The sequence below is a fragment of the Oncorhynchus mykiss genome, chromosome 13 (assembly GCF_013265735.2).
Source record: "Oncorhynchus mykiss isolate Arlee chromosome 13, USDA_OmykA_1.1, whole genome shotgun sequence".
NCBI lineage: Eukaryota > Metazoa > Chordata > Actinopteri > Salmoniformes > Salmonidae > Oncorhynchus > Oncorhynchus mykiss.
In genome coordinates this window covers 7,101,651-7,117,329 of record NC_048577.1, presented here as the reverse complement: position 1 = coordinate 7,117,329, position 15,679 = coordinate 7,101,651, and the positions used below count along the sequence as shown (strand labels likewise).

Here is a 15,679-nt window from a genome sequence, read left to right as displayed (position 1 = left end):
CCAGTCCCTCCTGCAGCAAAGCACCCCCACAACATAATGCTGCCACCCCCATGCTTCACAGTTCTGATGGTGTTCTTCGGCTTGCAAGCCTCCCCCTTTCTCCTCAAAACATAACGATGGCCAAACAGTTCTATTTTTGTTTCATCAGACCAGAGGTAATTTCTCCAAAAAGTACGATCTTTGTCCCTATGTGCAGTTGCAAACCGTAGTCTGGCTTTTCCATGACAGTTTTGGAGCAGTGGCTTCTTCCTTGCTGAGCGGCCTTTCAGGTTATGTCGATATAGGACTCGTTTTACTGTGGATATTTCCTCCAGCATCTTCACAGGTCATTTGCTGTTATTCTGGGATTGATTTGCACTTTTCGCACAAAAGTACGTTCATCTCTAGGAGACAGAATGCGTCTCGTTCCTGAGCGGAATGACGGCTGCGTGTTCCCATGGTGTTTATACTTGCGTACTATTGTTTGTACAGATGAGCGTGGTACCTTCAGGCGTTTGGAAATTGCTCCCAAGGATGAACCAGACTTGTGGAGGTCTGCAATTTTTTTATGAAGTCTTGGCTGATTTATTTTGATTTTCCCCTGATGTCAAGGAAAGAGGAACAGAGTTTGAAGATAGGCTTTGAAATACATCCACAGGTACACCTCCAATAGACTCAAATGATGTCAATTAGCCTATCAGAAGCTTCTAAAGCCATGACATAATTTTCTGGAATTTTCCAAGCTGTTTAAAGGCACAGTCAACTTAGTGTATGTAAACTTCTGACCCACTGGAATTGTGATACAGTGAATTATAAGGGAAAATAATCTGTCTGCCAACAATCGTTGGAAAAATGACTTGCGTCATGCACGAAGTAGATGTCCTAACCGACTTACCAAAACTATAGTTTGTTAATTAACAAGAGATTTTGTGGAGTGGTTGAAAAAAACTGTTTTAATGACTCCAACCTGAGTGTATGTAAACCAGTTTTAATGACTCCAACCTGAGTGTATGTAAACCAGTTTTAATGACTCCAACCTGAGTGTATGTAAACCAGTTTTAATGACTCCAACCTGAGTGTATGTAAACCAGTTTTAATGACTCCAACCTGAGTGTATGTAAACCAGTTTTTAATGACTCCAACCTGAGTGTATGTAAACCAGTTTTAATGACTCCAACCTGAGTGTATGTAAACCAGTTTTAATGACTCCAACCTGAGTGTATGTAAACTTCTGACTTCAACAGTAAACACTACTGGAACTTAAACTGAGTACAGGCATATATTTCAGTCCACTAAAAACGCAGACGGTAGCAGAAATTGATGTAGGTTTGTGATATCTAGACCAGAAACATCCAGACTAGAAACGGTCAGTAAGTCTTACCCTATTCCAGGCTCCAGGTATGAGGGGGGGTACATGGGGGTTGGGCTGCAGAGAAAGAAAACACACTGTCAAGGAAACATCTAGTTGAATACTTGTCTTTCTCCACACAAAAATGTGAATTTAACTGTTGCCTGTTATCTGTAAGAACCAGATGAGACAGTTAGCCTGGACATGTACCCCCCCCCCCCCCCCCCCAACACGCACACACACACACACGCACACGCACACACACCATCCTGAGATCTGGACGAGCTAGCAGGACTTCCTGTAACAATCCATCTCAGGGGAGGAGCTAACCGCTCACCCCGACTCAGAAAGACACACACATACACAGCAGTCAAATCAATCACCCCGACTCAGAAAGACACACACATACACAGCAGTCAAATCAATCACCCCGACTCAAAAAGACACACACATACACAGCAGTCAAATCAATCACCCGACTCAGAAAGACACACACATACACAGCAGTCAAATCAATCACCCCGACTCAAAAAGACACACACATACACAGCAGTCAAATCAATCACCCCGACTCAAAAAGACACACACACTCCAAAAGCACCACAGAATACAACAACGTTTCAGGTGTGTGTGCATCCTGCTCACCCCAGGTCTCTGTCCAGCATGGTGCCGGGGTGGAACGGGGGAAAGGAGCTGCCGTTGGGGGGCTCCTTTGGAGAGTACAGCTTGAATGACTTGGAGGAACAGCCTGAAAGACAGAGAGCATTACAACTGTAACGACTGAATACGGAGACGACCAGAGAGCATTACAACTGTAACGACTGAATACTGAAAGACAGAGAGCATTGCAACTGTAACGACTGAATACGGAGACGACAGAGAGCATTACAACTGTAACGACTGAATACGGAGACGACAGAGATCATTACAACTGTAACGACTGAATACTGAAAGACAGAGAGCATTACAACTGTAACGACTGAATACGGAGACGACAGAGATCATTGCAACTGTAACGACTGAATACGGAGACGACAGAGAGCATTACAACTGTAACGACTGAATACAGAAAGACAGAGAGCATTACAACTGTAACGACTGAATACGGAGACAGAGAGCATTACAACTGTAACGACTGAATACTGAAAGACAGAGAGCATTACAACTGTAACGACTGAATACTGAAAGACAGAGAGCATTACAACTGTAACGACTGAATACAGAAAGACAGAGAGCATTACAACTGTAACGACTGAATACGGAGACGACAGAGAGCATTACAACTGTAACGACTGAATACAGAAAGACAGAGAGCATTACAACTGTAACGAGCTGAATACAGAAGACAGAGAGCATTACAACTGTAACGACTGAATACAGAAAGGCCGAGAGCATTACAACTGTAACGACTGAATACAGAAAGACAGAGAGGCATTACAACTGTAACGACCTGAATACGGAGACGACAGAGAGCATTGCAACTGTAACGACTGAATACAGAAGACAGAGAGCATTACAACTGTAACGACTGAATACGGAGACGACAGAGAGCATTACAACTGTAACGACTGAATACGGAGACGACAGAGAGCATTGCAACTGTAACGACTGAATACTGAAAGACAGAGAGCATTACAAATGTAACGACTGAATACAGAAAGACAGAGAGCATTACAACTGTAACGACTGAATACGGAGACGACAGAGAGCATTACAACTGTAACGACTGAATACTGAAAGACAGAGAGCATTACAACTGTAACGACTGAATACTGAAAGACAGAGAGCATTACAACTGTAACGACTGAATACGGAGACGACAGAGAGCATTACAACTGTAACGACTGAATACTGAAAGACAGAGAGCATTACAACTGTAACGGCTGAATACGGAGACGACAGAGAGCATTACAACTGTAACGGCTGAATACGGAGACGACAGAGAGCATTACAACTGTAACGACTGAATACAGAAAGACAGAGAGCATTACAACTGTAACGACTGAATACTGAAAGACAGAGAGCATTACAACTGTAACGACCTGAATACTGAAAGACAGAGAGCATTACAACTGTAACGGCTGAATACTGAAAGACAGAGAGCATTACAACTGTAACGACTGAATACAGAGACGACAGAGAGCATTACAACTGTAACGACTGAATACTGAAAGACAGAGAGCATTACAACTGTAACGACTGAATACTGAAAGACAGAGAGCATTACAACTGTAACGACTGAATACGGAGACGACAGAGAGCAGTACAACTGTAACGACCTGAATACTGAAAGACAGAGAGCATTACAACTGTAACGGCTGAATACGGAGACGACAGAGAGCATTACAACTGTAACGGCTGAATACGGAGACGACAGAGAGCATTACAACTGTAACGACTGAATACAGAAAGACAGAGAGCATTACAACTGTAACGACTGAATACTGAAAGACAGAGAGCATTACAACTGTAACGACTGAATACTGAAAGACAGAGAGCATTACAACTGTAACGGCCTGAATACTGAAAGACAGAGAGCATTACAACTGTAACGACTGAATACAGAGACGACAGAGAGCATTACAACTGTAACGACTGAATACTGAAAGACAGAGAGCATTACAACTGTAACGACCTGAATACTGAAAGACAGAGAGCATTACAACTGTAACGACTGAATACGGAGACGACAGAGAGCAGTACAACTGTAACGACTGAATACTGAAAGACAGAGAGCATTACAACTGTAACGGCTGAATACGGAGACGACAGAGAGCATTACAACTGTAACGGCTGAATACGAAGACGACAGAGAGCATTACAACTGTAACGACTGAATACGGAGACGACAGAGAGCATTACAACTGTAACGACTGAATACAGAAAGACATAGACCATTACAACTGTAACGACTGAATACAGAAAGACAGAGAGCATTACAACTGTAACGACTGAATACGGAGACGACAGAGAGCATTACAACTGTAACGACTGAATACAGAAAGACATAGAGCATTACAACTGTAACGGACTGAATACAGAAAGACAGAGAGCATTACAACTGTAACGACTGGAATACGGAGACGACAGAGAGCATTACAACTGTAACGGACTGAATACGGAGACGACCAGAGAGCATTACAACTGTAACGACTGAATACAGAAAGACAGAGAGCATTACAACTGTAACGACTGAATACTGAAAGACAGAGAGCATTACAACTGTAACGACTGAATACTGAAAGACAGAGAGCATTACAACTGTAACGGCTGAATACTGAAAGACAGAGAGCATTACAACTGTAACGATCTGAATACAGAGACGACAGAGAGCATTACAACTGTAACGACAGAATACAGAAAGACAGAGAGCATTACAACTGTAACGACTGAATACAGAAAGACAGAGAGCATTACAACTGTAACGACTGAATACAGAAAGACAGAGAGCATTACAACTGTAACGACTTGAATACAGAAAGACAGAGAGCATTACAACTGTAACGACTGAATACGGAGACGACAGAGAGCATTACAACTGTAACGACTGAATACAGAAAGACAGAGAGCATTACAACTGTAACGACTGAATACAGGAAAGACAGAGAGCATTACAACTGTAACGACTGAATACTGAAAGACAGAGAGCATTACAACTGTAACGACTGAATACAGAAAGACAGAGAGCATTACAACTGTAACGGCTGAATACCGGAGACGACAGAGAGCATTACAACTGTAACGACTGAATACAGAAAGACAGAGAGCATTACAACTGTAACGACTCTGAATACAGAAAGACAGAGAGCATTACAACTGTAACGACTGAATACAGAAAGACAGAGAGCATTACAACTGTAACGGCTGAATACTGAAAGACAGAGAGCATTACAACTGTAACGACTGAATACGGAGACAGAGAGCATTACAACTGTAACGACTGAATACTGAAAGACAGAGAGCATTACAACTGTAACGACTGAATACTGAAAGACAGAGAGCATTACAACTGTAACGACTGAATACAGAAAGACAGAGAGCATTACAACTGTAACGGACTGGAATACGGAGACGACAGAGAGCATTACAACTGTAACGACTGAATACAGAAAGACAGAGAGCATTACAACTGTAACGACTCTGAATACAGAAAGACAGAGAGCATTACAACTGGTAACGACTGAATACAGAAAAGGCCGAGAGCATTACAACTGTAACGAATGAATACAGAAAGACAGAGAGCATTTACAACTGTAACGATGAATACGGAGACGACAGAGAGCATTGCAACTGTAACGACTGAATACTGACAGACAGAGAGCATTACAAATGTACCGACTGAATACAGAAAGGACAGAGAGCATACAACTGTAACGACTGAATACGGAGACGACAGAGAGCATTACAACTGTACGATTCTGAATACTGAAAGACAGAGTAGCATTACAACTGAACGACTGAATACTGAAAGACAGAGAGCATTACAACTGTAACGACTGAATACAGAGACGACAGAGGAGCATTACAACTGTAACGACAGAATAAGAAAGACAGAGAGCATACAACTGTAACGACTGAATACAGAAAGTACAGAGAGCATTACAACTGTAACGACTGAATACAGAAAGACAGAGAGCATTACAACCTGTAACGACTGAATAACAGAAAGACAGAGAGCATTACAACTGTAACGATCTGAATACGGAGACGACAGAGAGCATTACAACTGTAACGACTGAATACAGAAAGACAGAGAGCATTACAACTGTAACGACTGAATACAGAAAGACAGAGAGCATTACAACTGTAACGACTGAATACTGAAAGACAGAGAGCATTACAACTGATAACGACTCTGAATACAGAAAGACAGAGAGCATTACAACTGTAACGGCTGAATACGGAGACGACCAGAGAGCATTACAACTGTAACGACTGAATACAGAAAGACAGAGAGCATTACAACTGTAACGACTGAATACAGAAAGGACAGAGAGCATTACAACTGTAACAGACTGAATACAGAAAGACAGAGAGCATTACAACTGTAACGGCTGAATACTGAAAGACAGAGAGCATTACAACTTGTAACGACTGAATACGGAGACAGAGAGCATTACAACTGTAACGACTGAATACTGAAAGACAGAGAGCATTACAACTGTAACGACTGAATACTGAAAGACAGAGAGCATTACAACTGTAACGACTCTGATACAGAAAGACAGAGAGCATTACAACTGTAACGACTCTGAATACGGAGACGACAGAGAGCATTACAACTGTAACGACTGAATACAGAAAGACAGAGAGCATACAACTGTAACGACTGAATACAGTAAAGACAGAGAGCATTACAACTGTAACGACTGAATACAGAAAGGCCGAGAGCATTACAATGTAACGACTGAATACAGAAAGACAGAGAGCATTACAACTGTAACGACTGAATACGGAGACGACAGAGAGCATGCAACTGTAACGACTGAATACTGAAAGACAGAGAGCATTACAAATGTAACGACTGAATACAGAAAGACAGAGAGCATTACAACTGTAACGACTGAATACGGAGACGACAGAGAGCATTACAAACTGTAACGACTGAATACTGAAAGACAGAGAGCATTACAACTGTAACGACTGAATACTGAAAGACAGAGAGCATTACAACTGTAACGACTGAATACGGAGGACGACAGAGAGCATTACAACTGTAACGACTGAATACTGCAAGACAGAGAGCATTACAACTGTAACGGCTGAATACGGGAGACGACAGAGAGCATTACAACTGTAACGACTGAATACAGAAAGACAGAGAGCATTACAACTGTAGCGACTGAATACGGAGACGACAGAGAGCATTACAACTGTAACGACTGAATACAGAAAGACAGAGAGCATTACAACTGTAGCGACTGAATACGGAGACGACGTACAGAACACACGATTAGTTATTATAGTTCAAGTTGAAATGTGTCACTTCTTGGGCGACCAGACTACATCTGTTTACGACCTTTACCTTTCGGTGTTGTACACCGGCTTCAAAGGGGAATTTCACAGCTGTTACATGGTACAATGAGTCTCCACACGACACCTGCTGGTTTTGTCACATGAACTGAAATTAAGCGAATATTAGAATTCTATCAACCAGGAAATGGCCAGAGCGATATCTGCATAGTGCATCTTTAAGTGATCAGTGTGTGTGTGTGGACACTAGTAGGGACGACCAGTTCTGCTCTAGTTTCACCTTGGCTACACCCATTCACAGGTAAGCAGCAACACACACACACAACACACACCACAGTTTTCCTAACATAAAGGTACAGGACAACAATTTCCCGGGCCCAAACCAATAACTCTCGTACACACTAGGCCTCTACCCTGTATCCCCCTCTCCCATCACAGCCACCCCTCCTTCTACACCGCTAAACTGACCCCTTACACATTCTAACCCTCTCTCTATCAAAAACAACCATCTAGCCAGTCCTACCCCTCCTCTCTATCATAACAACCATCTAGCCAGTCCAACCCTCCTCCTCTCCATCATAACAACCATCTAGCCAGTCCTACCCCTCCACCTCTCTCTATCAAAACAACCATCTAGCCAGGTCCTACCCCTCCTCTCTATCATAACAACCATCTAGCCAGTCCAACCCTCCTCCTCTCCATCATAACAACCATCTAGCCAGTCCTACCCCTCCTCCTCTCTCTATCATAACAACCATCTAGCCAGTCCAACCCCTCTTCTCTCTATCATAACAACCATCTAGCCAGTCCTACCCCTCCACCTCTCTCTATCAAAACAACCATCTAGCCAGTCCCTACCTCGCCACCTCTCTATCATAACAACCATCAAGCCAGTCCAACCCTCCTCCTCTCCATCATAACAACCATCTAGCCAGTCCTACTCCTCCTCCTCTCTCTATCATAACAACCATCTAGCCAGTCCTACCCCTCCTCCTCTCTATCATAACAACCATCTAGCCAGTCCTACCCCTCCTCTCTCTATAACAACCATCTAGCCAGTTCCTACCCCTCCTCTCTCTATAACAACCATCTAGCCAGTCCAACCCTCCTCCTCTCTCTATCATAACAACCACCTAGCCAGTCCTACCCCTCCTCCTCTCCATCACAACAACCATCTAGCCAGTCCTACCCCTCCTCTCTCTATAACAACCATCTAGCCAATCCTACCCCCTCCTCCTCCTCTATAACAACCATTCTAGCCAGTCCAACCCGCTCCTCTCTCCTCTATCATAACAACCCATCTGGCCAGTCCTACCCCTCCCTCTCCTATCATAACAACAATCTAGCCAGTCCTACCCCTCCTCCTCTCTCTATCATACCAACCACCTAGCCAGTCCTACCCCTCCTCCTCTCAATCACAACAACCATCTAGCCAGTCCTACCCCTCCTCTCTTTATCAAAACAACCATTAGCCAGTCCTACCCCTCCTCCTACTCTCTTATCATAACAACCATCTAGCCAGTCCTACTCCTCCCTCTTATCATAACAACCATCTAGCCAGTCCTACCCCTCCTCCTCTCTCTATCATAACAACCATCTAGCCAGTCCTACCCCTCCTCCTCTCTATCATAACCATCTAGCCTAGTCTACCCCTCCACCTCCTCTATCATAACAACCATCTAGCCAGTCCTACCCCCTCCTCATCTCTCTATCATAACAACCACCTAGCCAGTCCTACCCCTCCTCCTCTCTCTATCAGTAACCATCTAGCCAGTCCTACCCTTCCTCCCTCTATCATAACAACCATCTAGCCAGTCCTACCCCTCCTCCTCTCAATCATAACAACATCTAGCCAGTCTACCACCTCCATCCTGCTCTCTATCATAACAACCCATCTAGCCAGTCCTACCCCTCCTCCTCTCTCTATCATAACAACATCTAGCCAGTCCTACTCCTCCTCTCTCTATAACAACCATCTAGCCAGTCCTACCCCCTCCTCCTCTCTATCATAACAACCATCTAGCCAGTCCTACCCCTCCTCCTCTCTATCATAACCATCTAGCCAGTCCTACCCCTCCTCCTCTCTATCATAACAACCATCTAGCCAGTCCTACCCCTCCTCTCTCTATCATAAACAACCATCTAGCCAGTCCTACCCCTCCTCTCTATCATAACAACCACCTAGCCAGTCCTACCCCTCCTCCTCTCTCTATCATAACAACCATCTAGCCAGTCCTACCCCTCCTCCTCTCTCTATCATAACAACCATCTAGCCAGTCCTAACCCTCCTACTCTCTATCATAACAACCATCTAGCCACGCTGCCTGACCCTGGACCAGAGGTCACACACACAGCCACACTGCCTGACCCTGGACCAGAGGTCACACACACAGCCTGACCCTGGACCAGAGGTCACACACACAGCCTGACCCTGACCAGAGGTCACACACACAGCCACGCTGCCTGACCCTGGACCAGAGGTCACACACACAGCCACGCTGCCTGACCCAGAGGTCTGACCCACAGCCACGCTGCCTGACCCTGGACCAGAGGTCACACACACAGTCCTGACCCTGGACCAGAGGTCACACACACAGCCTGACCCTGGACCAGAGGTCACACACACAGCCACGCTGCCTGACCCTGGACCAGAGGTCACACAACACAGCCACGCTGCCTGACCCTGGACCAGAGGTCACACACACAGCCACGCTGCCTGACCAGAGGTCACTCCCACAGCCACGCTGCCTGACCCTGGACCAGAGGTCACACACACAGCCTGACCCTGGACCAGAGGTCACACACACAGCCACGCATGCCTGACCCTGGACCAGAGGGTCACACACACAGCCACGCTGCCTGACCCTGGACCAGAGGTGTGTGTGTGTGTGTGTGTGTGTGTGTGTGTGTGTGTGTGTGGTGGTGTGTGTGCGCCCTTTCTTCTCATTGTTGATGTCTCCCACCTCATCTCACATAGTTGCTGTATAGGCTCTCTAATAATAATAACAACAACAACAAGCCATTTAGCAGATGCTTTAATCCAACAACACTATGTGACTGATGATGATGAAAGATGATGATGAGACTGATTCCTTGGTGATGTTGTGTTCATAGACCTATAGTGTGAAATTAACACCATCATTCTCTCCTCCGAGCCTACAATCTCTGAGGCTACAATCTCCGAGGCTACAATCTCAATCAGTATGCTCAGTATGCTGCAAAAAAAGTCCAAAATAACACTTTTTTACTGCAGTACATTTGCAGTGTAACTGCAGGTAGAGTGCAGTATAGTAAACATATAATATATATACAGTAATATATAATAATACACACAATGATATAGTATATTCTGCAATTAGTGCGTCCAGAATATCACAGTCGACTGCGGTCAATGCACTTTTACTGCAGTTTTGAAACCGCAATCTTTTTAGGTGTTTAGACAAATTGGGCATTAACATTTACTTAGCGAGCGCTCTGATATACCACGGCTGTCAGCCAATCAGCATTCAGCACTCGATCCCCCCCCCAGTTTAGAATGAAATGTGGAGTGGAGCTTTATAGTCAGCGCCCCGCCTACCTTCAAAATTATTCACCAATCAGCAATTATTCTAAAACACATCTTTTGTCGCAATAAATAAAGTTACACAAGAAAAACAGTCCACCCGTCGATACGTCTCCTGTATCTGCCCTGTCCCTACACGTGTCCCAAAGCTGTCCCTGACACGTGTCCCAAAGCTGTCCCTACACGTGTCCCAAAGCTGTCCCTGACACGTGTCCCAAAGCTGTCCCTGACGCGTGTCCCAAAGCTGTCCCTTACGCGTGTCCCAAAGCTGTCCCTTACGCGTGTCCAAAGCTGTTCCCTTACACGTGTCCCAAAGCTGTCCCTTACATGTGTCCCAAAGCTGTCCCCTACACGTGTCCCAAAGCTGTCCCCTACACGTGTCCCAAAGCTGTCCCTACACGTGTCCCAAAGCTGTCCCCTACAGGTGTCCCTGACACATGTCCAAAAAGCTGTCCCTGACACGTGTCCCAAAGCTGTCCCTGACACGTGTCCCAAAGCTGTCCCTGACACGGTGTCCCAAAGCTGTCCCTGACACGTGTCCCAAAGCTGTCCCTGACACGTGTCCCAAAGCTGTCCCTGACACGTGTCCCAAAGCTGTCCCCTGACACACAAACTTGACAGTTGCCATGACAAGTGAAGGAGTGTATGTGGGTGATTTTTGCTTTGTCTTAACCACACTGTACCCTCTGACTGACACACACACACACACACACACCTCCCTGACATCACAGAACACAATCACACACCGACACACACACCTCCCTGACATCAACAGAAACAATCACACACACACACCTCCCTGACATCAACAGAACACAAATCACACACCGACACACACACACACACTCAACAGGGCAGAGTAGCATGCCTATTCAGAACATCCTCCATCAATCTACCTGTCAAAGCCACAGCCGGCAGGGTGGTGGCAACACAATGGTAGTGAACTCCCTCGACCTCATCACTCACACACACACACACACACACACACACAGGAAGTAGCACTTCTGTCGTAAAGGGTTGGTCTCATAAAACATTTGTCAGGGACACACACACACACGCACCTATCATGACTCTATATAGTCACTGTGCTGAGCGAGGAACACAAAGTGTCTCAGACACACAGACATTAAAATCTGGATCTTCCAGGGACAGACACACACTTGCATAGACTAGACCCAGAGACCGACAGGAGAGCGTAATCACGACTACCAAAACACCATCTCACTCAAACCAAAGTATCATTACCCTCGGTGTAGCCTAACTGTTTGTTGTGGAACTAGGGCTGGTCGATACATTCTGATTCATGAAATTAATCGGATATGTGTTTTAGCAAGATGTTACAAATGTCTGTATTGCAAGAATCAATCTTCTATTTTTTTGATGAGGGATTTTATTTTTGGTCTCGTCTCCTTCCCTCCTCCTGTACTGTGACACCAATCCCCTCCTCCTCCTGTGACACCAAGCCCCTCCTCCTCCTGTACTGTGACACCAAGCCCCTCCTCCTCCTCTGCTGTGACACCAAGCCCCTCCTCCTTCTGTACTGTGACACCAAGCCCCTCCTCCTCCTCTGCTGTGACACCAAGCCCCTCCTCCTTCTGTACTGTGACACCAAGCCCCTCCTCCTCCTGTGCTGCGACACCAAGCCCCTCCTCCTCCTCCTGTACTGTGACACCAAGCCCCTCCTCCTCCTGTACTGTGAGGCCAAGCACCTCCTCCTCCTGTACTGTGACACCAAGCCCCTCCTCCTCCTTCTGTACTATGACACCAAGCCACTCCTCCTCCTCCTGTGCTGTGACACCAAGCCCTCCCCCTCCTGTACTGTGTACACTGAGTATCTTCCCACCCACACACAGACAACAAGCCTCTCACAACAACAAAGAGGAAAGGTCTCCTTCCTCTCTGACAACAAGCAGTTTCAACTCGCTATTTTCATTTGAGGTTGGTCCAACAGAATGGGTGAGATGGAGAGAGAGATGTTATTTTACTGTAATAGAGGAGTTAACCTTTCTAACTAAGACCCTTTATATGTCTCAACTCCCACCGTGTAGAGCAGACCCTCCTAAAACGGGAGAATCAATCAACATGTATCTCAGTTTCTGTCACGTGGCATTGGGTACCACGTACCGCTAGCAGCATTTAAGCCACATGCTGTATGTGCTAGCTGTCTAGTCCAGGTTCCCATCGGGATACTAGGACCCCTGGGGGTACCTGGCCTATCCACAGGGGAGCTTGAGAAGACTGATGAGACCACAGGCCTACGGTGAAAGGTACATGAGAGGTAGTCCAGGCAGAGCAACATTCAGTTGTGGTACAGTACCGTAAAAGGTTAGGAACGACTGGTCTAGTCTTATAAATGTGCAAGGGCATAAAAAAAAACATTATATAAGGATTTGGCAACTTGTTCTCGTTCTGAGAAATAAGCATCTTCTCATCCAGGAAGCCACTTGACTTCAACGTCTTAACAAAATGAACAGGCTGTTGTTCCAACAGATGGAGACGGACAGGGGGGTGTATTCATAACAGTTCAACTGTTACACCTGTTAGCAAGCAGTTTTTTTTTTTTAACTAGGCAAAGTCAGTTAAGAACAAATTCTTATTACAAGACGGCCCACCCCAGCCAAACCCGGAAGGCCGCCGGGCCAATTGTGCGCTGCCCTATGGGACTCCCAATCATGGCTGGTTGTGATACAGCCTGGAATCGAACAGGGTCTGTAGTGACGCCTCTAGCAATGAGATGCAGTGCCTTAGACCGCTGCGCTCCTCGGGAGCTAAATCGAAATATTAGCTGGCTACTCACTAGCACCTGGCTTGTGCTTGAGAGATTATTTATGAGTTCATTTTCTATACTGCCTGCTCCAGAGAAGTTGGCCATTATTAGTGCACGGAGCTGGTTACATTTGTAACAAAAAGGGGATTTTCATAGACAGACTTGAAAGCCAGGGAGTATTGCAAAAAAATGTAATTTTTAGTAGTTCTTATGGTTTGGAAGGCTTTATTTAACCAAGGAAACATTTGACAAGCCCTGAATTCATTAGATTATTGCTGACTGTTTAAAATGCAGTGTATTGACCTTTATTTGCGTAACAACTCTTGTTTAGAGAAAATGTTTTTTTTTTAAAAATAGATATCGGCCATAAGTATATAAAAAAATATATGTTTTTTAGGCCATATCCCAACTCTGTGGAATGCCAATAACCCTGTGATAATAGCTGCATCACAACAAATTAATGGATACATTAATAATTAAGATATTTCCATTACAAGCTAAAAGACTGCAGTACAAACCATTAGCTCTGATCCTTCACTTTGTGTGTGGTGTGTGTATGTGTATGTGTATGTGTGTGTGTGTGTGTGTGTGTAAACAACCATTAGCTCCGTCCCTTTACATGGTGGTAAACGATGGTCAGTCCAAATCAAATCAGCAACAAGCCACACTTCCTCTGCTGCAAATTACCCTCTCTACAACAACACACACACCACACACACACACACACACACACACACACACACAGGGGCTGGGGGGGGGGGGGGACAACTTCCTGTCTTTGAGATGTGATGGTGGTGGTAATCTGATTTCCCCGACTGTAAATGACCTGTCATCAGATCAGGGAGCCAAACACAACATTCTCAGAGGTTTCCATTCGAGAATTCACGATTACAACTAAAGCCTAAACCTTCACGAATATATAAATAAATCCATTCTAGATTCTAAAACCATCATTTCACAAACTACAAAGACTCTAGACTAGAATGGCTACATTCGAAGTTGATAGTTGGAGTATTTCTAATTGGATAACAAATTAAATAGCTAGCTAGATTGTTACAAGAAAGCGTGTACTACAGTAGTAGTCAGCTACAAGTACAAGGACAGTAGTGTTTGTCAACAAAGTGACAAGCATCAGCTGTGGTACATGAGAAGTCAGCTAGCTCCAGCTAACTGGCTAGCTACAATGTTACATGTAGTTAGCATTACAAGATAGCTACATCCGAACGCCGGGGGTTCACAATATTGTTGCAAAATGCATCGATTGGGTAGCTGCATTGATGATAAATTGGCGTAACTGCAACAGTAGCAAACGGTGATAGGACATCTTCAATCAAAACAAAGCCATACAAAATCGCTGACTACACACAACAGCGACGTAGCAGCCCAACACACAGCTAACGCTCAACTAGCCGCCTCCAGTTACTTCTCTGGCAGATGGCTAGCTAACGTGCTAACCAGTTAACATTTAGAATTGTTATAGCAAAAATGTAAAAAGATACGCGCAAAGTACAACCATGCACATACATTGCAGAAATGTATATTTATTTTTTAATAAAACGTTAGAAAGATTATAATAGAAATAGACGTTTGCGTTTGACCAATGTAACCTTTACCTGCAAGAGAAGTCCCAACCAAAGAATGATGTTTACAGAACTGGGCGAGTAGCTACCGTGTAGCACGCTCCTTGCGTAAAACGCTACGGTGGCTGACTGGTTCGTCGTAACGTAGTACGTCCCACGTTTTTAGAATAAACAACAAATATTTAGAACGGGAATACTGGACCAGAAAATACGGACAATGAGAAATAGGTTATTTTATCCCTCATGAGGCCTGTCGGTGGACACAAGCCTGCAGTCGATTTTACGTACAGACCCAGATAAGTCCTTTGTTCGTGGGAAAACATGAACAATAGCTCTTGGCCCCCCTCCTCCTTCTCTCTCTCTCTCTCTCTCTCAAGCGCACTCGCTTGTGCGCTGCTCCTCTCCTCCAGTCCAGTCACCCGCTCTCTCTCTCTATCCTTAGAATGAAAGATCCGGTAGAACGAGAGAAC

At 45.0% G+C, this 15,679-nt stretch overlaps 1 protein-coding gene across 5 annotated transcripts in view; it reads right to left on the bottom strand.

Annotated features, from left to right (window-relative positions):
- The window catches only part of LOC110513552 (LIM domain-binding protein 1), a 31,846-nt gene extending 16,469 nt beyond the window's left edge, over positions 1 to 15,377 (bottom strand). For all 5 annotated transcript variants that reach the window (XR_005035429.1, XM_036940065.1, XM_036940067.1 and 2 more), the window contains exons 1-3: positions 15,243 to 15,377; positions 1,973 to 2,075; positions 1,361 to 1,405 (exon numbers count right to left, since the gene is read on the bottom strand). Coding sequence is in view for 4 of the 5 variants with exons in the window: in XM_036940065.1 (XP_036795960.1) it covers positions 1,361 to 1,405; positions 1,973 to 1,992 (65 nt within the window). In the remaining variant the exon portion in view is untranslated. The remainder of the gene's footprint in view (positions 1 to 1,360; positions 1,406 to 1,972; positions 2,076 to 15,242) is intronic.
- Between the last annotated feature and the right edge of the window lie 302 nt (positions 15,378 to 15,679).